This window comes from Panthera tigris, chromosome C1 (genome assembly GCF_018350195.1).
Source record: "Panthera tigris isolate Pti1 chromosome C1, P.tigris_Pti1_mat1.1, whole genome shotgun sequence".
Lineage (NCBI taxonomy): Eukaryota > Metazoa > Chordata > Mammalia > Carnivora > Felidae > Panthera > Panthera tigris.
Window position 1 is genome coordinate 8916092 of NC_056667.1, and position 25535 is coordinate 8941626.

The 25535-nt window shown below is 57.2% G+C and overlaps 1 protein-coding gene across 1 annotated transcript in view; it reads left to right on the forward strand.

The window, feature by feature from the left end:
- TNFRSF1B (TNF receptor superfamily member 1B) overlaps positions 1-24379 on the forward strand; it is a 32109-nt gene extending 7730 nt beyond the window's left edge. Inside the window, exons 2-10 of the mRNA XM_042994285.1 lie at positions 8669-8768; positions 10111-10239; positions 10911-11060; positions 11517-11610; positions 12017-12255; positions 12783-12860; positions 13828-13862; positions 19532-19739; positions 22411-24379. Coding sequence (XP_042850219.1) covers positions 8669-8768; positions 10111-10239; positions 10911-11060; positions 11517-11610; positions 12017-12255; positions 12783-12860; positions 13828-13862; positions 19532-19739; positions 22411-22691 — 1314 coding nt within the window. The 3' untranslated portion in view covers positions 22692-24379. The remainder of the gene's footprint in view (positions 1-8668; positions 8769-10110; positions 10240-10910; positions 11061-11516; positions 11611-12016; positions 12256-12782; positions 12861-13827; positions 13863-19531; positions 19740-22410) is intronic.
- Positions 24380-25535: the final 1156 nt, after the last annotated feature.

The following is a 25535-nucleotide window of genomic DNA, read 5'->3' on the forward strand; positions in this document are numbered from 1 at the left end:
ACAAGAGGTTATGGGCTGTTTGGGGCCAACTAAAGGAAGTAGTAACAAATACAAAGATTGCATTAAAAGTGGTTACAGCGGTGATTTTTGGAGTGTGTGCCAAATGCTTTACGTGTGTTACGTCACTTAATCCTTACAACAGCCCCACAAAGTGTGTACGGTCTATAGATGAGAAGATAGAGGTTTATTAACCTCATTTATTAAACAAACAAACTCTGATGCTGTCAGCTAATAAGGGGGTGGGGGAGGTGGCGGTGTCTGAATTCAAAGCCAGGCATCTTCACTCCAGCGTCCATGATATGATTTTGGCACAACCCTCACCTCCTATCAGGGGTTGAGGCAGTGGGAAGCCATTGATAGTTTTAGAGCAAGGGAGTGACTAGAGCAGAGAGTGAATTAGGAGGATCACTCTGGCCTTGGTGGGCAAGTCAGATGAGGAGGGACTGTTGCAATAGTTTTAAGCAGGAGCTCTGGGCTGAGGGAGTTAGCAGCCAAACAGGAAGGAAGGATCGGAGGCTTCAGGGAGGAATAGGAGGCCTTTGGACTAGACCTAAGACCTAGTGTGGGACAGAGGTTCTCAGGAGGAGGAGGAGGGGTTGCCCCTCTGTACCCCATCGTGCAACACAAGGTCCCTCTGGCTTCAGCCCTGCCCCGGCCTGAGCCAAGTGATGGTGGCCAGCGTCAGCCTCGTGTTCCTGGAGCTGTCGTGGGCAGCCACCGGTGAGCCTGGCCTCGGTCACCCGGGCTGCCACCGGGGTGCCATGGGACAGTGCATGGCTGATCCACTCGTCTCAGGTGTGAGGTGAGATCTCAGGACTTCTGGGGAACTGCATAGCTCTGCTGCCGAGGGCCTCGAGACCTTGAACTCCGCTCTGAGCTTTACTTTTCCCCACTGGTAAGGTGGGGATAACAGCGTCTCTGTCACTTTGCATCGGGGCTGGGAGAGTGCAGTGAGCCCAGGGCTGGGACTGACATCCCGGGAGGGAGGCGCTTCTGCCTTCCCCGAGCCCTCAATTCTCACAGCCCCTCCTTCCCTGGAGGAGGGCGGTTTTGATAGGAGAGGCGGTGGAGACAGGGAGGTTGAGCTGTGTGCTCAGGCTGTCAGCTTACTAGAGGCGGAGCCAAGATCCCACCGCAGGCCATCACCCTCCAGAGCTCTGTACTTTCTCGCGGTGGTCGCCGCCGTGGCTGTGACAGGCTCTTATCTGAAAGCTGTTGCTTGGTCTACCCCAGCTAAGGACAGACACCTCCTGCTCTCCTTGCGAGCCATTTCCTGCCCAGTTCTCATGCTGACTCCACCTCGTTTCAACTAATTGGAAATGAAAACTTTTGCATCTGTTAAACAATTCAGCCTCTGTTAGGCACCTACTGTGGGCCGTGCCCTGGGCTGGACATAGAGCAGCGAGTAATAAAAACCCAACGAGGAACACTTAGCTCTTACTGCCAGCCGGGCACGGCACTGGGCACTTGACACGCATTGACTCAGTGAATCATAATGGCTCCACGTGGTGGGCACTATATTCGTCCCCATTTTATAGATGACAGAACTGAGGCTGGTGAAGGGCAGAGCTGGGATTCAAACCCAGATGTCCGGCTCAGAGCCAGAGTGTGTGGAGGGAGCATGGTGCCTGCCTTTGAGGGGGAGATACTGGGAAACAGGTAATTAACCAAGAAGAGGTCTGGGCAGGGTAGAGATCTACTCAGGTTGTCACTGGGGCCCCCAGGAGGGACCTCTGGCCCCATCTGGGAGTTCGGAGGTTTTGCTAAAGTGGTAGTGGAGAGGACCCTTGAAAGAGGCTGGAGAGTTGGCCCTGCCGTGGGGGTCGGGATGGTTGGGCCAGGGAACCGGACGCTGCAGGGGGCCGCGCAGCGGTGCCCGGACCTCAAGCTGGGGAGGATGAGCTCATGCCCGAGGGCGTGGAGCCAGTGGTTTTCAACGGGGCCAGACTTGGCTGCAGGAAGGTGATTTTGGGTCCATCTGGAAAGCCTGGGGACCAAGAGTGAGGAGGCTGTAGCTGGCAGGAGATGCCAAGGGTGGGGAGGCGGGAGCCGGGTGAATTGAGGGGGCCACACCGACAGGCCAGTGTGTTGGGGGGGGGTCGGGAGGGATGGAAAGGGATGTCCTCTGCAACTAGCCGCAGGGTTCCTTGGGGGCAGGGGCCACATCCTGCCATCTTCAAGCGCTAGCACTTTGCACAAAGGCGGGCCCCAAGAACCGGATGCCAGCCCGGGCTTCCTGTCTGCCCCAGGCTCACTTCTAAAGCGACATCACAGGCAGCAGGCAGGGAGTGGGATGGTCACCCCTGGGCCGCCGTCTGTGATGTGGTCGGTCTTTCCTGACGCAGACGCTGTTCCTCTCCATGACGGCAGGCGAGCCTCCGTTGCCTGGTCCCAACGTCGTTGCCGCGTCGGTCTGGCCTGATGTGGCTGCACCCTGCAGTCCACGGGGCTCCCACGAACCCCCAAGATTGGGGCCCAAGCGGCTTTGCCGCCTCCCACCGCACCGCAGGGCCCCAGAGACCTGCCATGCAAATGAGGGGGTTTCTCTATTGCTTGAAGATGGTTTCCATCCGTGTCGGGGTCCCTGGGTCCTTCTGCAGATGCCTCTGCGCCTCCCCCTGGCTGCGGCCTCTGCCCCCGGGGACCCTGGAGACCCTTTCGGGAGAGTCTCTGAATCTGCCTGCACCTTGCTCACTGAGTGTTCTCCTAGGAGACACGCTTCCCCTCGGGGCCCCTCTTCTATAAGACGAGGGAGCAGGACAAAACCACAGCATATAAAGTTGTCCAAGGACAGGGAGGCAGATGGAACCGTGACTGCTTCCTGTCTGCCGCTGGCTGGCCGGCTGCTCTCGGACTTAGTATCGAATCTCCCAAAGCCTCTGTTTCTGCATCCCTAAAATGGGGTGATGTTGACCCCCTTGCGTTGCTGAAGGGATAAAACGAGAGAACGCGTGTGGTGCCCAGGGCTGCGTGTATACAGTCGGTGGGTCTCCCGGGTCTGTGCAGCCTCCACGTCCTTCTGGCTCCGTGACAAGGGTAGCTTTGAGAGGCACGTGCTCCTCCCCGAAGCCTGACGCTTCTCCCTGTGACCTCCTCCCCCCTCCTCCCCTCCCCGCCCTCTCCCTCCCAGCGGTGCTCCCAGTGGAGGCTGGGAGAGTGACCCCTTCCCAAGGGTACTGGCCTCTAAAGCGGGGGGAGGGGTCTCCAGAAAATTAAAAGGCCCCGAAGACCCCAAAGGCATCGATTGCGCTCACGGTGGCAGGAAGGGCAGAAGGCTCCGTCCCCAGTTTGGTACTCTCAGATGACGCCTTCCTGGTGGCCACTGCTTCTCCTTCCCCGGTCCTGCCCTGCTTTCCCTTCCTCTCTCTCACTGTTTATAAATAGAAGAAATCGAGCGCCGCCACCTTGGGGTACACACGGGGCCGGGCCCGGCTCCAGGAGCGGGAAGGACAGAAGTCATCCGTGCAAGGGTTGCCCAATTCCCCGCGAGGGCACTGACTCCATCTCAGACCGGCGAGGCTGCCCTGGCCTGCCGCTCACTGGCTAGTGACCCCAGTGAGGGGTCCACCTTGAATTGGTGTCCCCTCCCCCAGCCGTGGCCGCTCTGGGCTCTGGTCGGTCGGGCTCCTCCAGGGTGACAGAGGGAGGGAGGTCGGGAGGGGAGGGGGCAGCGGGCAGGAAAAGGCACGTCCGACTCACCAGGTGAATGAGGGATCAGAGAGGCGGTGCCTCCTGCTCCCGGGAGGGGCAGAGACTGGGGCGGGGTCGGTGCAGTAATGCCCAGCACCTAGGGACCAAGTGCTCAGTACTGTTTGCCGAGTGAATGACCGTGTCCACTTTCGTCCCTGACTTCCTCCACCATTAAATGGGGGGCTGCTGACGTGGCGTCTGAAGCTCCTGCCACCTTCGAGCCTCTGCCGCCAGCCTGAGGATGGGTCCTCTCCGGAGCCCGGTGACTCGGGCGGCTCTGGGACGAGCCAGGTCTCGGGCGCTGAACGTCCCTGCCTGCTGCGGAGGACCGGCCTGGTCTGAGGTTCCTGGGTGGTCACCTGAAGTCAGAGGTTGTTGGCCCGAGGCTGAGAGGGGTCCCCGGTGCTGGGGGGCATGTGTGTGTGTGAGAAAGAGAGCCCGAGGAAAGGTAGAACCTGTGTGCCCACGTGAGCCAGGGCCGAAGGTCCGGCTTGGCGCGGAGGTGGGTGCATAGGAGCTGGTGGCACTGCGGTGGCTCGGGGACCAAGGCGGAGGGCAGATCCGAGGACCTGGCTCTGTCAGCCGTCCTGAGGAGGGGACAGAGATTTCTCCGGCAGGACCAGAGCAAGAGTCACATCCCTGCTCCGCCCCATCCTTCTTGGATGACCTTAGACAAACGACTTGATCTCCCTGAGCTGGGAGATGGGCACACGCCCCCCCTGCTTTGGGGGGTGGAAGTTGGCTTCCGTGAAGCGCCTGCCGCCTGGCCTGGCTCGTAGTAGGTGCTTCGTGAATATCCCGTGGTTTTCCTTCCTCCTCAAAGGGCCAAAGCCGAGAAGCTGGAAGAGTGATGTAGGCCACGTGGTGGGAGGGTGTGCTGAGTTTGGGAGGCACTTGAGGTCCCGGGTCTGTGTCGAGGGGAAGGGACGCTTGGGTCCCGTGTTCTGGGGACCTCCCCAAGAGAAGGGAGGTGGGAGAGGAGGAGCAAGGAGCGGGGCTCTTGTGCCGTGGCCTCAGACACGTCACCTCGCCTCTGAGCGTCTGTGAACGTCGTGGGGAGACTGCGGGACCGCGGGTCTCGCATGTGCGGCTACGCCTGGGAGACAGTGGGTGTGAGGGGCCCCGTTCCGCGGGTTTCTTCTGTCCTGGGTGGAGGGAGGCCCATGTTGAGCAGAGGAAATGAAGCAGCTGACCCTGATGTGGTGAGGCAGCTCTGAGGCCTGTAGGAGGTGAGCGGGGGACCCTCATGGCCTCCTTGTGCACAGTCCTGTGTCACCCTGGCACCAGCCACGCCCTGGGATGGCCTGGAGCCTTTAGAAGGCCAGGGAGGTGGCTTTGCTGCTCTGTCTCCATCTTGCACAATCTCTGTACCTCATACGTTGTATGTTAGCTAGGTCTGCCCTTCCTCCTCCCTCTCTCCCTTCATGTTATCCTCTCTCCCTCTTATTCACTGATCCCATCCATCCTTCCATCATCCATTCATCTGTCCTTCCATCCATCCATCATCCATCCATCCGTTATCATCCGTCCATCGTCCATCTTCCCCCGTCCCCCATCCCCACACTGAGTCACAGATTGCCTGCCTGTTTAAATGAGTGGGTTTTTAAAAGTGTATTTATTTTGAGGGGGGAGGGGCAGAGAGAGAGGGAGAGAGGGAGAATCCCAAGCAGGCTCTGAGCTGTCAGGGCAGAGCCCGATGCGGGGCTCGAACTCACAGACTGTGAGACCATGACCTGAGCCGCAGTCGGCCGCTTACCCGATTGAGCCACCCAGCGCCTGTAAATGAGTGGTTAACAGTCATCAGTGATTTCCAAATTTTCACCTGGGGATGCAGTGTTTTGAAAGATTGGGTTGGCTAAACTGCTGAGTAAATTGAGTCATATCCAATTTATTTCCTCATTTTAAAATGTCAGAGCTCCCCTGTGGGTGGGTGTATGTGGATCTGAGCCTCCCCAGTACCAGCCCAAGGATCCAGAAGCTTCCACAGCCCTGGGTTTCCCAGAGACCATTTGCCACCTTCTGGGGCCATCCAGAGACCCCTGGCCCATGTGGCCCCTGAGGTGACTGAGGCCTGGCTCCCAGGGCTGTGGTTTGGCCGGGCCTCTGCTCTGGGAGCTCCGCAGTAGAGGGAGTGACCTTTTGTCCCACTCTGCAGAGGGGCTTTCTGTTCCTCATTGTTCAGCCATGACGGGGCTGTGGTTGTTGGATTTTTTCTTTGTTTTGTTTTTTTTCCCTCTGTCCGAGAGCATAAACAGGCCTTAAGATTGCTCAAGGGAGGGCTGACCTCTTCTGCCAACCGCCAGCTCCTGGGCTCTGGAATCACACAGAGTGGCAGGAGGAAGTGCAGGGAAGGGTGTTTATAACAAGATTCTGACAGGAAGAGGCCCCGGAGGGGAGGCCTCCGGGCAGTGGCCTGGGGGCTCTGGGGGTCCCGCTGTCTGCCTACATCCAGGAACCCTTGGCCTGTGGGTGGAGAGAGCACAGACTTGGCCAAGGCAGGGCCCTTTCCCATCAGGCCTTTTGAACCCTGACAGGAAATCCTCCCCCCAGACAGGGCAGGCCTCCCCCGGCTGCACCACAGGAGCTTCCCTGGGAGGGTGAGGGTTTCTCTCTGCCACCAGGAGCCTCACTGGCCCTGTGGCTCTCAGCCCTGCGTGAGTGAGGGGCTTCCCTAGTTACTGCTGAGGTTCCATGTGGGGAAGAAGCCCCCAGTGTGCTGTGCGGGGCGTCCATGAGACCTGTGCCAGCCACCCTGCCGGGGTGAGAAGGAGGTGCAGCCCTCCCTGCCCTCGGGGCTGCTGCCTGAGGGGACAGGCAGCTGCCTCTGGGGGCGCTCAGCCAGAGGAGGGGCGCAGCCCCTGCCCTCAGGGAAGCCACACAGCCGCAGCCTGCAGGGAGGGCCCGTGTGGGGGGCCGTGGGGGACAGTCAGGCCCTTCGCTGGGGTTAGTACACAGTTGAATGGAGTGTGCAGAGGCGGCTGTAGGATTCCTCTGGTTTAGGGGCTCCCCTAGCCTTTGATCTCTGGGTCTGCTCTGCATGCCCCTGCCCCCAGATGCTTTGGACGCTGACAGTGAGCCTCACCCCCAACTGCGAGGAGCCCTGATAAGGAGGCTTGCTTCATCTTTTGTCCAGTACCTGGCAGCCTGTTCCAGGACCGGATGGGGAGGGAAGAAGGACTGTGTGTGTGTGTGTGTGTGTGTGTGTGTGTGTGTGTGTGTGCGGCAACATGAGCAGCTGTGGGCATGCAAGCTTATAGTCCAGATGGGGTGGAAGTTACTTTTTTAGGCTCTGTGTTGTGCAGGATGGTTCCCACTTCCCCTGCCCGTGTCTTTCCCAGCCTCTCTAGAGGGGTTTTGGCACTGGCCCCAGGGTGGATGGAGGGTGGGCTTCGGGGGCAGGCGTCTGCACCCATGTTTATGCTTCGTGGCCACGGTGCTGGATTGGACCCCTTGAGGAAAGATGTCATGAAGCCCACGGCTCAGATTAGTGACCCCTGAACACCTGCTACGTGACAGGCCCTGGGGTCATAGTAAAGAGTTACCCCCGACCCCGGGCTCGGAGGGCACCCGTCTTGGGTGGGGGTTGGCGTAGCCCTGCGTGCCAGGCGCCCTGGGGGAGGGGGTCGGGATGCTGGGTCCCAGTGACTATTCAGGGTGGGGTGCGTGCGGGGAAGCCTTCAGGGGGAGCCTGCTGAGAAGAGAGAAACAGGGATTTTTGTCAGAGGAAGCCTGGAGCTAGACCAGGTGCAGAAGGCACTTCGGGCAAAGGCGTGGGGACAGGAAGAGCCACGGATTGCTCTGTAGCAGGGAGCCCGGGCCCCGGGGGGGTCCTCCCCCACCCCTGCCCCCTCCCATGGCTTCCAGCTGTTGACAGGTGCCGCCAGGGTGGGTCTGGGGCTGCTCCCCGGGGCTGCTCATCCCCCATGTAGGACCCGGCCAAGAGTCTGGCTTCCCCAGGCTCTGCCAGTCATGCCCCTGCCCTCAACCCCCGGCGGTGCTGTGGAGGGAGCAGGGGAGGGCCACGTGCAGCTTCCCTGCAGCCCGGTCCCTGGGGGGGGGGGGTGTGGGCAGGGCTCTGTCAGTCCCACTTGGAGGCCGGAGCCCTTACCAGGCAGCACCCAGGGCAGCTGGGGGATGGGTGCCCTGCTGGGAAAAGGGGCTCTGAGTGGAGAGCAGCAGCACCTGCTCACTAGAGCACCTGGCGCCCCATAGGCGCTCGACGCATGGTAACTTGTCATTGTTGGTCATCGACAACCATTCACCTACTGAGCCCCAACCCTGCGAGCATCCCGTGCTGGAGGCTGAGGGTCTAGAGATGATGAGGCCGTTGTTTCTGTCCCCTGCATTGCAGACACTTATGGGGTGTGTGTGTGTGTGTGTGTGTGTGTGTGTGTGTGTGTGCGCGCGTGTGCGTGCGCGCCCACGTGGCAGGACAAGTAGGTACCCCCGTTTCAGCACAATGAGCTGGCTGTTAGAAGGGGCCCTATCCAGTGTTCCGAGAGAGCCCAGAGGAGGAGGAATCGGACACAGCCTGGGGGAGTCAGGGAGGGCTTCTCAGAGGAGGCAGCATTCAGCCAGAAACGTGAAGGGGTGATTCCCAGGTGCAGGAAGCAATAGGAGGAATCCCAGGCAGAGGGCCCTCTTGTGCTGGGCACTGTGGCTCTCTGTGACTGAGGCCACTGGCTTTGGTGCCTCACATCCGCCCCCCAGGAGTGGTAGGGGCTAGCCCCGTGCTCCGGCCAGCGGGCTCAGTGCCCCCGCCTCCAGACGTGAGCGTGCTACGCTGAGGGAAGAAGAAGAGGCAGTGAGAGGCGAAAACTCTCCTACCTTCCCCTCAAAGGGAGAAGTCCCCACGTCAGTAGAGCCGCAACAGGGAGGGGGCCAAACACCTGCAGGCCACAGGATGGGGATATGGGTGTTAAGTATGACAGTCCAGGGGTGGCCATGCTGATGGCTGTCCTTCCCTTCCCTCTTCCAGGTTACATTACTCCCCTACGTTCCGGGGCCTGGAAGCTCATGCCAACTGACAGAATACTTCGATGAGAGGACCCAGATGTGCTGTAGCAAGTGTCAGCCTGGTAAGTAAGGGGTGGCCACTGGGGCCCTGACCCGCTGGAGAGGGTGTGTGGCGGGGGGGGGCTTGGAGTGGGGTAGGGTCACGGTGCTCAATTCTTACCGCATTCCTTCTATTTCCATGAATTGGCCCCACGCTGCCTCCTGCTTCAGGGCCTTTGCACATGTTGTTCCCTCTTCCTGGCAGAATTCCCAACTCCCTTTCTCTGCTTAGCATCTGCTAAGTGTCAGGTGCTGTTCTAAGTGGTGGGAATACAACAGAGAGCAGGGCAGAGAAGATCCTCACCCTCATGGACTTTGCATCTGATAGAGGCACAGACAAACCAACAGAGGAAACAGATACGTGGTCCCATCAGAGGGTAAATGCTGTGAAGAAAACAAGGCAGGGTAAAGTCAGTGGAGACAGATGGACTAGGCCTGCTGTTTTATATGGAGTGGTCAGGGAGTCTGACACCCTCTCTGAAGAGCTGACACTTGGACAGAGGCATGCAGGAGGTGAAGGAGTGAGTTGTCCAAATGTACAGGAAACAGCCTGTTGGGTTGGGGAAATAGCAAGTGCAAAGGTCCTGAGGTAGGAGCCTGTTTGGTGAACTTGAGGAACAGTGAGGCCAGTGTGTGGCCCAGAGTGAGTGAGTTAGCAGGAGCCATGGTAAGGAGTTTAGATTTTATTCTGCGGAAGCTAGGGAGCCATTGGAGGGCCCCTGAGCCATTAGCCTGAGGTGTGGGCAGGCACATGTGTACCTGTCATCTCCCACAGCCATTTTAAGAGACCTCACAAGTGACTCTTTTTCTGTTAATTGGCAGGGTCCCCGTAAGAAGTTACTGGATTAGCACAGCAGTGAAGATGGCAGGATAGGGCTCAAGGCTCAAGAGAGAAACTCCTTAATGGTTTGCTTTGATGTTGTCCTATCCCCTGGCATGCCTTCTCTCTAGGCCCACAAGTCCCATGTCCTCATCCTTGGTAGGAGACCAGGGACTACCTTTGTACTGTTGGCTTACTGCTAGTTCACACCCACAGGTAAAGAGAATTGTAGCTATCGAGAAGAAAGGAGCTAGAAAACCAGTTCTCACTAAAGTGTGATTGACCAGTAACAGGCAGTCCCATTGGCGGAATCCCAGGCATCTGGAAAGAGCAGAGGGAAAAGTATTTTATGAGCATCAGGGGTTTGGAGATGGAGTGACAGCTGGGACCTGCAAGATGTTGGATGACTCGGTGAGGGACTTGGAACCCTTTCAAAGAGCCTTCCCAGCCAGGCTTTAAGACGCTGGGGCTCTGGGGAATGGCGGATGAGCCCGGGGCGCCGGCAGAGCTCCCACCCCACTGACCTCTGGCCCCTGCTTTCTCAGGCTACCATGCACAGTCGCTGTGCACCGAGACCTCAGATACCGTGTGTGCCCGCTGCGAGGACAGCACCTACACCAAGCTCTGGAACTGGGTGCACGAGTGCTTGAGCTGTGACTCCCGCTGCACCTCTGGTGAGTGGGTTCAGAGCCGGGGCTGGGCCCTGACACCTTCCCCCGGCCGTTGAGCAGCCCAGCCCCTTTGACTCAAAGTTGGCTAGGATTACCCCAGGCCAGGTGTTTTCGTGCTCCGGAGCCTGGGGCTGTATGGGTACAGCCCTTCCCTGTTTACCAACAGCATTTTTTTTTTTAAGTTTAGTTATTTATTTTGAGAGAGACAGGGACAGTGTGAGTGGGGGAGGCACAGAGAGAGAGGGGAGTCAGAGCATCCCCAGCGATCTCCGCACTATCAGCGTGCAGCCCGACATGGGGCTCGAACGCACGAAACCATGATGAGATCGTGATCCAAGCCGAAACCGAGAGTCGGATGCTTAACCCACTGAGCCACCCAGGTGCCCCCATCAACAGCATTTTCATCTTCTGTCTCACCAAATCCCCTTTCACGGCGCCATGGGCAGGCAGGCCAAGGGCAGCCGTGAGAGAACTGTGCCCGCGAGACTGCAGGCCTTGGCACTGCGTGGCCAGTGTTCTTCTTGCCCCGTGCTGGGGCGTGGGGCGGTCCACCAGCCTTCTGGAGACCAGAGCTCTCTGTGGGTGGCGGGTTGGCTGGGCGACGGGGTGGGCACGGTGGTGGGCAGGGCCGGCGGAGGTGGGAATAACCCTGGGTTGCCCTCTCGCTCTCGTAGACCAAGTGGAGACTCAGGCCTGCACTCCGGAACAGAACCGCGTCTGCACCTGCAGGCAGGGCTGGTACTGCACGTTGAAGAGGCAGAAAGGGTGCCGGCTGTGTGCGCCCCTGCACAGGTGCCGCCCGGGCTTCGGCGTGGCCAGGCCAGGTACGGGGCTGGAGCCAGTGGGCCTCGGGGACCCCGCTGGGCCTCTCCTTCATGGGCACCAGCCCATCAGCTCAGGCCGGGAATGTCAGCAGTGGTGGCCAGCTGCCCGCCCTTTCCCCCTACCTCCTTTCCTCCGGCATGCCAGATTAGGCTCCTACTGTGCACTAGGCCCTGGGGATCCAGAGATGGGTCAGCTGAAGCCCAGGGTTACTGGAAAATCGGGTGGTGCCACGGAAGATGAACCCACGTGACCCCGGAGGCCAGGAAGTCACTAGATTTGGTTAACCGTCAACCTCGGCCCGGTGGGCACGCGCACACACACTTGTGTGGTTTAAGGGATGGAGGTGAAGACGGAGGTCCGTAGGCCCCTCAGACTTCCCCCGGGACTCTTGTGCCAAGGCCCAGTCGTTCTGCTAAGTATTTGAGTTGGCGACGGGTTCCAATTTTTCCTCGAAGGAACTGCAACGTCAAATGTGGTGTGCGCTCCCTGTGGCCCAGGGACGTTCTCCGACACAACGTCGTCCACAGATGCCTGCAGGCCCCACCGGATGTGAGTGGCTGGGTCGATTGGTTCTGGAGGAGCAGGGAGGGCAGTCCCTGGGCGACTGTGGGGTCTAGAGCACAGACTGGCCATGCCATGGTGCCTGAAATCCCCGCATTCATTCCCTCGGGTGGAGGCATTGCCGGACCCCTGTTCAGCTCCTGGGTGGGTTTATCCTACAGTGGGTGGGTGGGGCCCAGCACAGACAGCAGGTGAGTGGCATCCTTGCCCTGGCAGTCAGCAATGGGGGGTGGGGGGGGCATGGGAAGAGGTGGGGAGGGGACACACAGGGGCAGTTCTGAGGGGTCGTGTGGCACGAATACTCTCTCCTCCCTCCTGGCTCCCGTGAGTGAGCCCAGCCACGCTGAGCCCTCAGGCCTCTGTTGTGCCCTGACCAAGCCTCCTCCTCCCTCAGCTGTGGCTCAGTGGCCATCCCTGGCAATGCAACCATGGATGCCGTCTGCGCTTCTGTGCCTCCTACCCTGAGGATGGCCCCACGCCCAGCCCCCACGTCCCAGCCAGCGTCTACACTATCCCAGCAAGTGGAGCTGACTCCAGGCCCTCGCACGGCCCCGAGCACCTCCCTTCTGTTCGTGATGGGCCCAACCCCCCCAGCTGAAGGGCTCAGCACGGGCGACATCTCTCTCCTCATTGGTAAGTCCCAGGAGGGCTCCTTCAGCCTCCCTGCGTCCCTTCCCCTGTTCGAGCTCCGAGTCTCTCTGAGAGCCCCCTGCAGGCTGCTCTGCTCTGGGAGGTGGGTGGTGAGGCTTGTCTTCTTTCAAGACCTGGTGCTGTCACGAAGAACTGCCCGGGTGGGAGAGGCAGGGTCCGCGTTTTATCTGCAGGCAGAGGTGGTTTCCTGGTTGCCGTCTCCGATGAACTCATTAGCTGCTGGGCTGGGCCAGGTCACCCCATGGGCTTTCCTTCTGGGATTAGGACTACCTCAAGGCCAGAGGTCTCAAACTGGTGACCCTGGGGCTGGATGTGGCCAATAGACATGTCTTGTTTGGTCAGATTTTTTGGTTATTTGTCTTGTGATTAAATTTGAGAGTCTCTGGACAGGGCTTGCCCCTCCTGTGACATCCCAGGCATGTTTGGTCACTGACTTAGCTGCTTGGCTCCCTGGTATGTTTGAGTTTGCTTTCTGCAGTTGTTTGGAGCTTTTTTTTTTGTCCTTCTAGGACTGATTGTGGCTGTGACAACCTTGGGTCTGGTGATCATAGGGCTGGTGAAATGTGTCATTATGACCCAGAAAAAAAGTAAGTTTTCATTCCTTTTTCTTTCATGCATTCGTTCTTTCATTCATTCATCTGTTTCTTCAGGACACATTCATTCATTCATTCATTCATCCATTTGTTCAGGACAGATTCATAATTCATTCATTCAAACATTTGTTCAGGACACATTCATTTATTCATTCATTCATTCATTCATTCATTCATTCATCCGTTTGTTTAGGAAGCTTTTCTGGGGTGCCTCCGTGAGTCCAGTGCTGGGCATAGCTTTGTGGGTCAGACAGCTGGATAGGGCAGCCCCTGTTCTGTAGGAGCTCAGAGCCTGGGGTAGAAGGCAGTGCCACTAACTTACCTACTAAAGAGGCAAGATGCGGGGCACCTGGGTGGCTCAGTCGGTTTAGTGTCCGACTTTGGCTCGGGTCATGATCTCATGGTTCGTGAGTTCGAGCCCTTCATCAGGCCCTGTGCTGACAGTGCAGAGCCCGTCTCTGGATCCTCTGTCTCCCTCTGTCTCTGCCCCTCCCCGGCTTGTGTTCTCCCTCCCTCCCTGTCTCTCAAAAATAAACTTTAAAAAAATTAAAAAAAAAAAAAAAAAAACCTTTAAAGAAGGCAAGATGCCACAGAGCTGTCCGAGGGGGTGGGAGTCTAGGATTGTGTCTGGAAATCCCGGGGGAGTCAGGCCTTCTGGAGCAGGTGGCATCTGAGCTGAGTCAGATCTCCACAGGCAGACGTGTGTAGGAAAGAAAAGGCACGCTGAGGAGAAGGCACGGTGTGAGCACATAGGGGGACGCCGGAGAATCGTTGAGCGTGGCGGAGGGGGTGGGACACGGTCGGGCCGTCTGGGGAGTTGGGGAGGGCAACCGTGCACAGTCCCCAGGGCCAGGCCTGCTCTGGCTGGTTCCGCTTGGGCCCCATGCTGCCCTCCTAGTTAGATCAGGTGTGGCCTGAGGAAGCCATGCTCCCTGACTTGTCGCCTCTCTCTTCTTTGCAGAGAAGCCCTTCTGTCTACAAGGAGAAGCCAAAGTGGTGAGTACCCCCTCTGCCCTCCCCCTCCTCCTCCTCGCCAGTCTCCTTACTGGTGGGCCGAGTCGTGCCCACGGGCACTGGTGCATTCTGGGGGTTGGTCTGTCCGGTGTCCGGGGTGCGCAGCCCTGGGAGGCCGAGGAAGGGCCAGCCGGTGTCTGTCCCTGGGGGTTAGGCGGCCCTCCGTGGGCTCAAAGAGGCTGCGAGTGTGAAGGGCACCATCAGAGCACAGGGCGCTGGCGGTGTCAGCGGCAGGCACGTGGTCACGGACGCATAGTGTGACGGCGGGCAGATGTGAAATGGCGCATGACTCCGTGTCCTCGCCGTCAGAAGGAAACAATGTCTGCTCAGCCCAGCCTGCAGGGCAGTGCCATTCGCTCAGCGGCAACAGTTGGCAGGCTGTCCGTGACCTTCACAGAGCGCTTCCCCGTGGAGCCGCGCTGGGGTACCCTGGTTTTCCAAAGAGGGCCCGGCGTCGTCTCTGGGGTTGAGGTAGAGGCAGGAGTTTGGGTCCCAGACCCTGGGCCCTGCTCTCCGCTTCGATCAAAGCAGCTCACCTTTGATCCTTTTTAAAAAAATGTTTTTTCACGTTTATTTATTTTTGACACAGAGACAGAGTGTGAGTGGGGGAGGGGCAGAGAGAGAGAGAGAGAGAGAGAGAGAGAGAGAGAGAGACACACACACACACACACACACAGAATCAGAAGCAGGCTCCAGGCTCTGAGCTGTCAGCAGAGAGCCCGATGTGGGGCCTGAACTCCCGAACTGTGAGATCATGATCTGAGTGGAAGTCGGATGCTTAACCAACTGAGCCACACAGGTGCCCCAGTTAAAAAATTGTTTTAATGTTTAATTATTTTTGAGGGAGAGAGACTGAGTGTGAACAAGGGAGGGGCAGAGAGAAAGGGAGACACAGAATCTGAAGCAGGCTCCAGGCTCTGAGCCATCAGCGCACAGCCCCACGTGGGGCTCAAACTCACAGACTGTGAGATCGTGATCTGAGCCGAAGTCAGATGCTTGACTGAGCCACCCAGGTGCCCCGATTCTTTCTTTCTTTCTCTTTCTTTCTTTCTTTCTTTCTTTCTTTCTTTCTTTCTTTCTTTCTCTTCCTTCCTTTCTTTCTTTCTTTCTTTCTTTCTTTCTTTCCTTTTCTTCCTTTTTTCCTTTCTTTTTCTTTCTTTCTTCCTTTTTCTTTCTTTCTTCCTCTTTCTTTCTTTCTTTCTTTCTTTCTTCCTGTTTCTTTCTTTCTTTCTTTCTTTCTTTCTTTCTTTCTCTTTCTTTCTTTCTTTCTTTCTTTCTCTTCCTTCCTTCCTTTCTTTCTTTCTTTTTCTTTTCTTTCTTTCTTTCTTTCTTTCTTTTTCTTCCTTCCTTCCTTCTTTTCTTTCTTTCTTTCTTTCTTTCTTTCTTTCTTTCTTTCTTTCTTTCTTTCTTTTTTTTATAAATTAGGGTGCGTGAGGGACTTTTGTTAGAGACAGACCACTGACACAGTAGTTCATCAGTTTCTTATCAGGAAGGCCTTCGCCTGAAAGTGACTGAAAACTTAAGGATGACTTAAAGCAAAGGGGCTTTTCTTGCATCCCAGAGTCGGGGGGGCTGACAGCTGCTGGAACAGTTGGGTTGCATCCTGTGAAGTCAGCAGGACCCCAGGCTCCGCCACCTTCAGCCTGTTGGCCTTTGTTCTCTTGCTTGTGGCCTTGTATCATAAGATAGTGGGCCCCACTTTGCATGTGGCCTCCAGGTTTGAGGCAGGAAAAAGACAGGAAAGAGAGTGGCCAGGCCATTGATGGTGCCTTTTATCAGGAAATCAGACACTGATAGCCCTGAGTGGGCTTCTCCTTCCCTCTCATTGGCCAGAGTGGTGTCGTGGGGACCACCCTTAGTTGCAAGGGGGGGCTAGAAAAGGGGGAGCTTTGCTTTCCCAGCCTCTGTGGTGGAGGAGGGGAGGGACAGGACTTGGAAATGGGTGCAGGGTGAGCTAGGACACAGTGTTTGCTGCAACCCCGTGCCTGGTAGGCAGGGCAGAATTTTTACCCACTTTACAGATGGGGAAACAGAGTCTGAGGCACTCCCTCCATGTCCCCTGTCCTGCTTGGGCAAGGTTTCTTGACTTCAGCAATTTTGATATCTGGGGCCAGATCATTGTTTGTCACGGGGGCTATCACCCTGCATTGGAGGCTGTTTGGCAAGATCACCGGCCCCCCGGCCAGATGCCGGGAGCACCGTTTCTCAGGACCAGCAACCGAAAATGCCTCCAGATACTGCAAAATGTCCCTGGAGGAAGGACAGACTTGCCCCTGATGGAGAACTGCTGTGCCAGGGAAGAAGCTCAGCCCTTGGTGGCCCAGTGCCCAGGGTTTACACAGGGAGTTGGACTTGGTAGGGACTAGAGACTGATCTCCCCTCGGGCAAGAGAAGAGGTGCAGAGAGGGAAAGCGGCTTGTCCCAGGCCATACAGCAGTGTATCTCTGGACCCCTGGCCCAGTGCTCTTTGACCTGCCCTGCAGTATTTCAGCAGATGCACGTTCTGGTTTGGAGGTTCAAACCGTTTCTCCTTCCTCCAGCATGCAAATGCCACTCCTTCCTTTTTCTCTGGCTTCAGTTCAGCGATGCTGACAGCTGCTGCCGGGTGGCACTGAGAGCCAGCACACCCAGCAGCCTTGCTACCACATTCTGTCTCCCCACCCAGGGTTTCCCAATACTCAGTGCGCTGAGGATGTCTCGGGTGTGGCCCCAGCAGCCTCTAACTTCCCCTTTCCGTTCACGGAGTTTCGTGTTCACTGAGTGTAGCTCAATTATCTGTAGAGTGTGGTCGAGTATCGCGCCCAGTGGTGTGCTGGTAATCGGCTCTCTGGGCAGGAAAAAAAACCAAAAGAACCCAAAAACCCGAGCTCGAATTTGCGGTGTTTGCTCCCACCATGGCCGGTCTCAAGCTGCCAGGAGCTTGCTGAGTGTGCAGCTGGGAGGAAGCGTGTGAGCCCGCTGCTCCTGAGCCCCCTGCCAGGCCTTTTGCCTGTCCCCTGCCACCGAACCCTCACGCACCCCTGTGAGGCAAGCACTAGAACCAGTTCCATTGTGCAGATGAGGACCCTGAGACACGTGCTCCTACACACACAGACAAGTGTGTGTGATGTTTTACCCCCCCCCCCCCCACACCTGTGCATACAGAGGTGTGAGCCTCGTGAGCACACACACACACAGGCAGACGTGGAAAGACCTGGCTGGTGGCTCTACGAGAGTCTCTGCCTCTGGCCATGTTGGGGGCTGGGGATGCTGGAGGCTAGTGGGCTGGAATCCTGGTTTTTGAGTGAGCTTCCTCCATACTCCCCCTCACTGGGGTCCCAGTCCAAGGAACAGGACTCAAGGATGCATCTGCCCCACTCAGAGCCTGCCTGAACTTTGCAACTTGTGGCTTTGGGAGAAGGAGGCAGATCGTGACCTTTGGGGGTTCCTGCTCTGCCCAGCCCCAGCCACAAGTAAAGCAGCAGGAGACTGGCTCCCAAAAGCCCCTTCTTTGGGGTTTTAAGGAATGCCATTTGGGTGCCCCTCTTGTCCCTCCTTCCCCTGCCTGTCCAAGCGCAGAGCAAGGGTAGGAGTGCAGTCCAGTAGCCTAGATCAGACCACCTGGGCAAAGGTTCAGCCTGAACTTGAGATGCCCTCCATCCCTGCAAAGCTCGGGGCCATGAACCAGGGGAGGCAGGACGCATGGGAAGCCGGGATCACTGCTACACGGATCTGGGCTCATTCCGCCTCCACCACAGCCCAGACCGGCTGTGATACTGAGCCAGGGACCCACCCTCTCTAGGACTCTGTGGCCTCAAGGGACAGCTTGCAAAGAAGATCCTTCTGTCCTGATGACAGAAGCAGGCTCAGCTGTGGGAGAGGCCGTAGCCTTGGTGGGCGGGGCAGGGGCTGGGTGGCCATAGTGATTGGCCAGAGAGTGGACTGCTCAGAGAGCGCTTGGGATTGGAGGCCAAGGGGTGTCAGCCTTTCCTGGGGAGTGGGACCCGACACGCCTCCACCCCTATGGCAAAGGCCTTCCCTCTTACCTTACTAGGCCATGTCCCACCAGCCCTTCCCTTGCTTTGGTCCTCATTCCCCCCCGGGACCCTCTCATCCTGCACTGGTCCAGGGGCCAAGGGCAGCAAGTGAGAACGTGGCCCCTTCTGTCTCCTTTCTTCCTGGGATCTAGCAATCACCCGGGACCCCGAGGCAAAGGCTTGGGTGCCTATTCAGTTGGTGTGGGCAGGTGACAGGCTCTGAGTGGAGTTTCTGGGTGCTCCCCAAGGAGGAATACGTGGAAACTGGCACCTTGTCTTGGGCCTCCAGACTTTGAAAACCCAGACACTCGGGAAAGCTGTCAAGGGTTTTAGTCCACCTTACCATGTCCTAATTGTGTGACCTCAGGCAAATAACTCAACATGTCTGGTTCTCAGTTGCTACATCTGCAAACACTGGGCTGTTAGAAGTATCAATATAGTGTTTTAGAAGGACTTCGGCTCAGTGCTTGGCATTGAATAGCAGATATCAGCTAATACCTTATTATTATTGTCGGTGTTAGTTATGTTCTTCTGTGGGGAAAAGATATTAGGAGTTAGTCACAGAGCAGGCTTGGGGAATAGAATCTGGAAAGGGTTCCTGACCCAGCGTGGCCCAGGGCTCTAAATAAAAGGGCTGTCTACTCTGGAATGATGGATTGAATACAAGGGCCAGCGAACATTTTCCGTGAAGGGCCAGACAGTAAATATTTTAGGCTTTTTGGTCGTATGGTCTCTGTTACAGCTACTGAAACCTGGCGTGGTAGCAAGGAAGCCGCCACAGATTTGTCCATCAACCAACGAGAGTGGCCGTATTGCAAATACAGTTGCATTTATGGGCGCTAAAACGTAAAGGGCACGTAATTTTGCGTGTCACAAAATATCATTCTTTGAACACTTTTTTCAATCATTTAAAAAATATAAAAACCCTTCTTGGCTCACAGGCTGTCTGTACAAAAACAGTAGCAGGCCAGATTTGACTCATGGTACTAGTTTACCCCCACCCCCCACCCCCCGCCTGATTTAACAAACCCTTGTGTGGAGCTTTACGGTGTAACAGGCCCTGTCCTGAGCACCTTACAAATATCCAGCCATTGAATCTTCCTGAAGCCCTGGGAGGTCGGCTTATAACTCCCCCTTGATATATGAAAGAAAGGAGGCACAGAAAGGTTAAGTAACTTGTCCAAGGGCACACAGCTAATAAGTGGGGGAGTCATGATTTTGTACCCACGTGGGTGTGGTTCCGTGCTCTTGGCCGCCAGGCTGGACCACATCACCCTGTGCTGTTGGGGTGACCTTAGGAAAGTCACTCTCCTCTGGGCCTCTGTTTCCTTATGCGAAATGAGGATGGAAATCTTGCCCCACCTCCAGGACTGTTTGGTGAGTAGTCCCACCCTCTTAGGGCTCCCGCTCCAACAGAACAGCCAAATGCTAATCACAGAAATCACGCAGCATCCCGCATCCCGAAAGCGAAAGCGCCGTGTGTGGAAAGCAGGTGCAGGTGTGGGCAGAAGCGCTGTGTAAACTGTGAGGGTGCTGAGGCCACGGGGGTGCAGAAGGGTGCACGGGTGTGAGCAGGGAGAGGAAGACGAGCCGGCTGATGGGCTGACTGCTCTCGCTCCTCTCCTGCCTGTCCAGCCTCACCTGCCTGCTGACAAGGCCCGAAGTGCCCCCGGCCCCGAGCAGCAGCACCTGCTGACCACAGCGCCCAGCTCCAGCAGCAGCTCCCTGGAGAGCTCAGGCAGCACCGCAGACGGGAGGGCGCCCACCGGGACCCGGCTGCCCGCGCCAGGCACGGAGAAGGCCGCCGGGTCTGGGGAGGCCTGGGCCAGCTCCAGCAACTCAGGTAGGATGGGGGAGCCCGCGTGGCTTCACCCCCCGCGTCGTGGCTCTTCCTGGTTTCTGGCTTAGCCGGCCCCTCCTGGGCCTCCCCCGTAGGGCAAGGCCTGAGCTCCTAGCAGGGCATTGGAATGACTGTGCGACTAGCCTGGGCTCGCCCCCCCCCAGCCTCTTCTCCCCGTCAGATGCAGCGCTGGGCCACAAAGCTCTCTCGTTTCTCTGAACCTGCCAAATCTCTCCCACCTCTGCCCACGTGAGTTCTTCTACCAGGAGCACCCTCCCTTCTAGACAATCCCAGCTTATTCTTCGAGTCCCCGATAGCCAGGAAGGGAGTTTCCCTGCCTGGTATTATAATACATAAATATGTAACATAATATTATATATTGATATCATATTTTCGCACAATTATCACATATGGTATACTGCTTATCGCGTAGTATATATTATTAGATGACATGTAGTATCATAGTGTTATATTCAGACCTATTATATTTTATAGATGGGGAAACTGAGGCCCAGAGAGGTTGAAGAGCTTGTTCAAGGCCACACAGCTAGTATACGGAAGAGCCAGGAATACCCCCTGGGCTTCCAGGCTCCAGAGCCCTGGGGTGGAACTCTGGATGAATAAATGGTGTCTTTAGGGCTCCACTCACTGTGGGCCATTGCCCAGTCCTTTGGACCTGAAGCGTCAGGACTGTGGAGACCTCGTGGGTGCTGGAGAAGCCCAGGCCCCATTTACACAGGATACATTTTGCCCTGGACCCGGTCTGTGACAGGGGTCCAGAAAGCCTGGGGCTTCCTTGGTGTATTTTGTAGCGACAGGCAAAGCCCACTGGCCTGCGTCTGTCCTTCTCGCCCTGGCTGGCGGGAGGTCAAGGAATGACAGTGCGCTCGGGTCCTTCCCGGATGCCCTCCTGACCGCTCCGGTGCCGTGAGGATCCGAACAGGCTCCTTAACCCTGCCTCAGTTTCCTCATCTGGAGATGAGCCCAGCATCCCCTTGGCAGGGCTGCAACATCTCTTCCTACCTGATTGTGGGACAGCTCCCTCCATCAGGACCGCTCCTGCCCCGGCTGCCCCCTGCACGGAGATGCCCCCACCGCCGTGTTCCCCTCACCAGTGCGATGTCTCGTCAGCGCCCCCACCCAGCCCGAGAGCTCCCCAAGGAAGAGACATAGCCCGTGGTCCTAAACTCTTGTTGAATGAGGGAACGGAACTCCAAATACAAACCCCCGGTCTTTGTCCAACTCTTGGTTTCATCTTTCTGATTTCCTGGTGACACCTCTCCTGCAGTCATCCTGGCCCCTTGACCATGTCTGCCCACCCCTCCTTCTTCCTCCTCCTCCTCCTCCTCCTCCTCCTCCTCCTCTTCCTCCTCCTCCTCTTCCTCCTCCTCCTCCTCCTCCTCCTCCTCCTCCTCCTCCTCCTCCTCCTTCTCCTCCTCCTCCTTTTTAATGTTTATTTATTTATTTTTGGGGGGCGGGGCAGAGAGAGAGGGAGTCTGCCCACCCCTCCTACACCCTGCCACTTCTCTGTTCCCTACCCGACTCTCTGGTGTCACCCGCACTCTCCCCTTCTCTCCTCCCACCCAGTCACCTCTCTCTCCTGTGGAACGTGTGGCTGTGCCCCCTTGTAGTCCCCCATCCACCCCTGCAATGTCTCATTCACCGTGTGCAAAGGCCACGGTGACTGGGTGACATTTGGGTGCTATGGAGGCTCAGGGTGGAAATTTCCTTGAGGCCCCATGAGTTCAGCCCTCCCTCCCCTGGCCTGTCTGGGGCTGTTCTGAAGAGAGCAGCTCGCTGGCCCCATCCTCCTTCCAGGCTTCCCTGGAGTTGGAAGCGAATGTCCGTCCGGCCCTCCCCACGCACCCCAGACAGCACACGTGTTTGGGGACTTGGCAGGTCCCTGCAGGAAAAACAGGGACAGCTCTCACTCTTGGAGGGGTTATCCCGTGTCCCCTCTCAGCTTATCCAGCATTCAGTCCCCCACCAACTAGCTGGGAAACTCAGATGCCCCCAGGGCTGGGCGAGCAGGTGGGCCGGAAAGTAGGCAGATATCCTGGCCTCAGTGGTGAGGACAAACCACCCCTACCGCATTCTGGAATCCCAGATTTAGGAAATCACAGAGGCAGGCCTACACGGAGGAGAAAGATTTGGGGCAAAAGACACTATCAGGCTTAGTGTTTCCTCTCCACAAAGGAGCAATTTCCAAACCCTTTGATGTTTTTTTCATGTTACACAGATAAGGGGCCAATGACAGAAGGCTGTCGCCTTTCCAGAGTTGATTTGGTCAGGACTGTGGAGGCTTCCCGCACTTAGGGGAAAGTAACTCACCCTGGTCGCTTGATCACTGTTCTGTCCCGTGTACTTCCTGCCCCTGCTCACCTCTCTGAATCTCTGTGGGGGCATGTTTTGTTCCTGGAGCACCTTCCCCTGCTTTGTGAACTGGCTCCTCCCACCTACAGGGTGACTTGGGCTGGGAATTACTTGGCAGATGAGGACACTGGAAATGCAGGCGATGAAGGTTGAGTTGCCCAAGATCACGTGGCCTCTAGGCCCTTCGCCCGGTGCTCTTGACCCTCTTGTCTTAATCTGTCTCTTGGGCAGGGGACGGACTGCGAAGACGTCCCCCTGCAGACCCCTGACTTGCCGCCCTCCCCCATCTTGTGTTCAACAGAGCATTCCTCTGGCAGCCACGGGACCCAGGTCAACGTCACATGCATCGTGAATGTGTGCAGCGCCTCCGACCATGGCTCTCAGTGCGCCTCCCAGGCCAGCTACACGATGGGGGATGTGGATGCCAGCTCCTCCGGCTCCCCAAATGACGAGCAGGTCCCCTTCTCCAAGGAAGAATGCCCTTTTCAGTCTCAGCCAGGGGCCCCGGAGACTCTGCTGGAGAACCCAGAGGAGAAGCCCCTGCCCCTTGGTGTGCCTGATGCTGGGATGAAGCCCAGTTAGCCAGACTGGCTGGCATGAGTTGTGTCACGGCTGAGGTGGCTGTTCCCTGGTCCTTCTGGGCCCCCACCCCCCAGGACTGTGGCTCTTTCTGGGCCAAATTCCTTTAGTGGCCTTCGCAGCCTCAGCCTTCCTCTCACCTGCTGGCAGAAGGGTGAGGCAGGGAGAATCGTGGAAAACCCGTCCTGCATGGTGTGCTTCCTTCTAGAAGGCTGGCTGACATGCACGTGCTGGGCAGCCTGGGGCCGGCGCCTGCCTCTCTGAGAGCTGTCCTCCGGCTGGTCCTGTGAATTGGGCTTCTGGAGCCCTTATTTTGTTTTTTATCCTTGGACGCTTCCCAGCTCTGGCTTCCTGGGAGGCCCCAGCATCCCGGGGAAGAGGGACTCTGTGTGAGTCATCCACGGAGAAGGGGCAGTGCTTTAGCCCGAAATGCTGAGACTGCAGGGTGCTCCCAGCGGGGGCGGGGGAGGGGGATGTCATCGATCAGATGGTTCTATTCAGGAGGGGGCGGCCACCCCTGATGGGGACAGGGGTCCCCCAGTTACCTTGCACCACCTCCAAATCTATTCCTGCCAGCTTCACCTCTTGAACAATGGTGTGAAAATGAGACACCCTGAGGGCCCAGCCCAGCGACCTGCACGAGTATCATACCTTGGACAAAATGGCAGACCTCTAACCGAAACATGGGGCAATTAAAGAACAAAACAAAAACCCACCACGCATGCAAACAAGTCCGCAAAACGACAAAGCCGAACTCGAGACTTTGCTGTTCTCTGCTTTTGACCTTCACTCCCGACTTACCTATAGCTCCGGTGCAAGGCCACACCTCCTATCAGGGAATTTCAGGAGCCAGAGATGACTGAGGCTCCCCGCAGCCGTCTCTCTCCTCCTACCTCAGCCTGGACCTTCCTCTGCCTCCCTGGGAGGTACTTCTCCTCCACTTACCCCCTTCACTGTTCCTGGAGTCCCAGGCCCCAGGGAAACCCACGGGGCCACTTGGGTATTGTGCCTGCCATGATCTCAAGTGGATGTGGGATGCTGAGAGCCAGTTTTGTGTGTGTATATGTCTGTCTGTCTGTCTGTGTCATGTGCTGTTGATCTGTGTAACCATGTTGTTGGGTTGAATGTCCTGCCTGAAGCGGCTCAAGCCAACAATTTTGTCAAAGGATTCTTTTCCATTAAAAAGTCAGTCCACTTCCCCCAGACACATGCCCCAGAGCCCCGCAGAGCGTGGACATGTGTGGCCTTGACTGGATTCTGGAAGGAAGACGGGACTCCTGGAGAAGCCAGTTGGGGCCCAGGGACTTGGATCCCTTGTTGAAAAATTCCACTGGACTTGAACTTGGCAGCTGAACTTTTGGAAGGTAGGAGAGTCCAGTCATTACCATCCAGAGAAAGTAACAGCTTCCCAGAAAATCCAGATTCCCCTAGAGTCAGGATATTCTACTGCCTGGACTGGCCAGGGTCTCTGCCCACATTGGACGCCGTGTGGCAATGGAGCGTGTCTGCCCCCTGGTGGACCATCCTGGGAGGGCCTCAGGCCTCACTGCCATTTCCTGGGGAAGCTCTGAATTGGAAGGAGACCTCTCTGCTTGTGACCTCAGTTCCCAGGCTTGTGTGGATCCCAAGACAAGAGTTTGCACCGTATACTGGACAGCGTTCCTGCTTGGAAATAAACCTTTTGTTTGTTACGCATTGACTCCTGGCTCTGGCTTCGGGTCTGAGCTGGGGTTTGTCCGTGGTCCTACTTGCCCGCCACCAGCGCGTAAGGGGAGACGTTGCCTTGGCCACTGCGCTGACAGGACCTGAGAAGCATCCCCAGACGCATAGCTGTCCTTGCTGAGAGCCTGGCTGCTCTCTCAAGCTCCGAATCACTCAGCTGGCCTCTGAATATGCCCTCATCACATGCCCTGTCGCCTCAGTGTCCTTAGCCTGCTCTTGGGGTTAACTGGGGTCGTTGCAGATCTTCTTGTCCACACGCAGCCCCCCTGTTCAATTAAGGGAGTAAGTTTCTGGCCTCCAGGAGGCCCCAGTGTGGTGACATCTGTGAGGCCCGCCACAGGGTGCTCAGATGAGCTTGGGGACAGGGGAGGTGCAGCTCAGAGAACCGCCACAGGAGGGTTCTGGAGGTGACCTTTGATCTGTTTCTGAGGTGTGAGCCAGAACAAAGGGTGGGGAGGAGGTTGCAGGCACTTGGAAAGGCCAGGAGGGGAGGGAGACCCAGGCCCTTGAATTCCTTAATCCGACCTCTAGATCACTCACCCTTTTTCCTGGGCCACTGTCACTCCCTCAGCACTACCCTCTTCTTTCTTGGTGATTTCCTGGGAGGCCTCTCCTCCCGCAGCCCCGCCCTCTACCCTACCCTACCCTAGAGCAGGCTCGGCAAAGTCCACGTGGTAAATATTTTCCACTTGGGGGCTCTTACGGTTTCGGTCACAACCACTCAATTGTGCTGCTGAAGTGAGAGAGCAGACACGGCACATTCACAAATGAGGGTCCACGGCGTCCACACCACCAGGGAACCCCCCGCTTCTCAGCAGGCACCTCGAGGTGTCCTACAGAACGGACTGCCTTCTGGAGGCACAGGGTCCCACAGGGTAAGGGCTCAGTCCCACAAGCCCGCGACCACTTCGGACACCAGTCACAGGTCCAGGTGGCCACCTGTGCTTCTGACCGATGGGTCGTGTGTCAGAGGTTCCCGTGACCCCCCTCCTGGATTTCCATTTATTTGCTAGAGTGGCCCACCGGACTCAGGAGACCAGATTACTTACTCGATTCCCGGTTTATTGCAAAGACTCTGGAACATAAAGATGGGAGAGTTGCAGAGGGCGAGCTTTACGGGGGGAT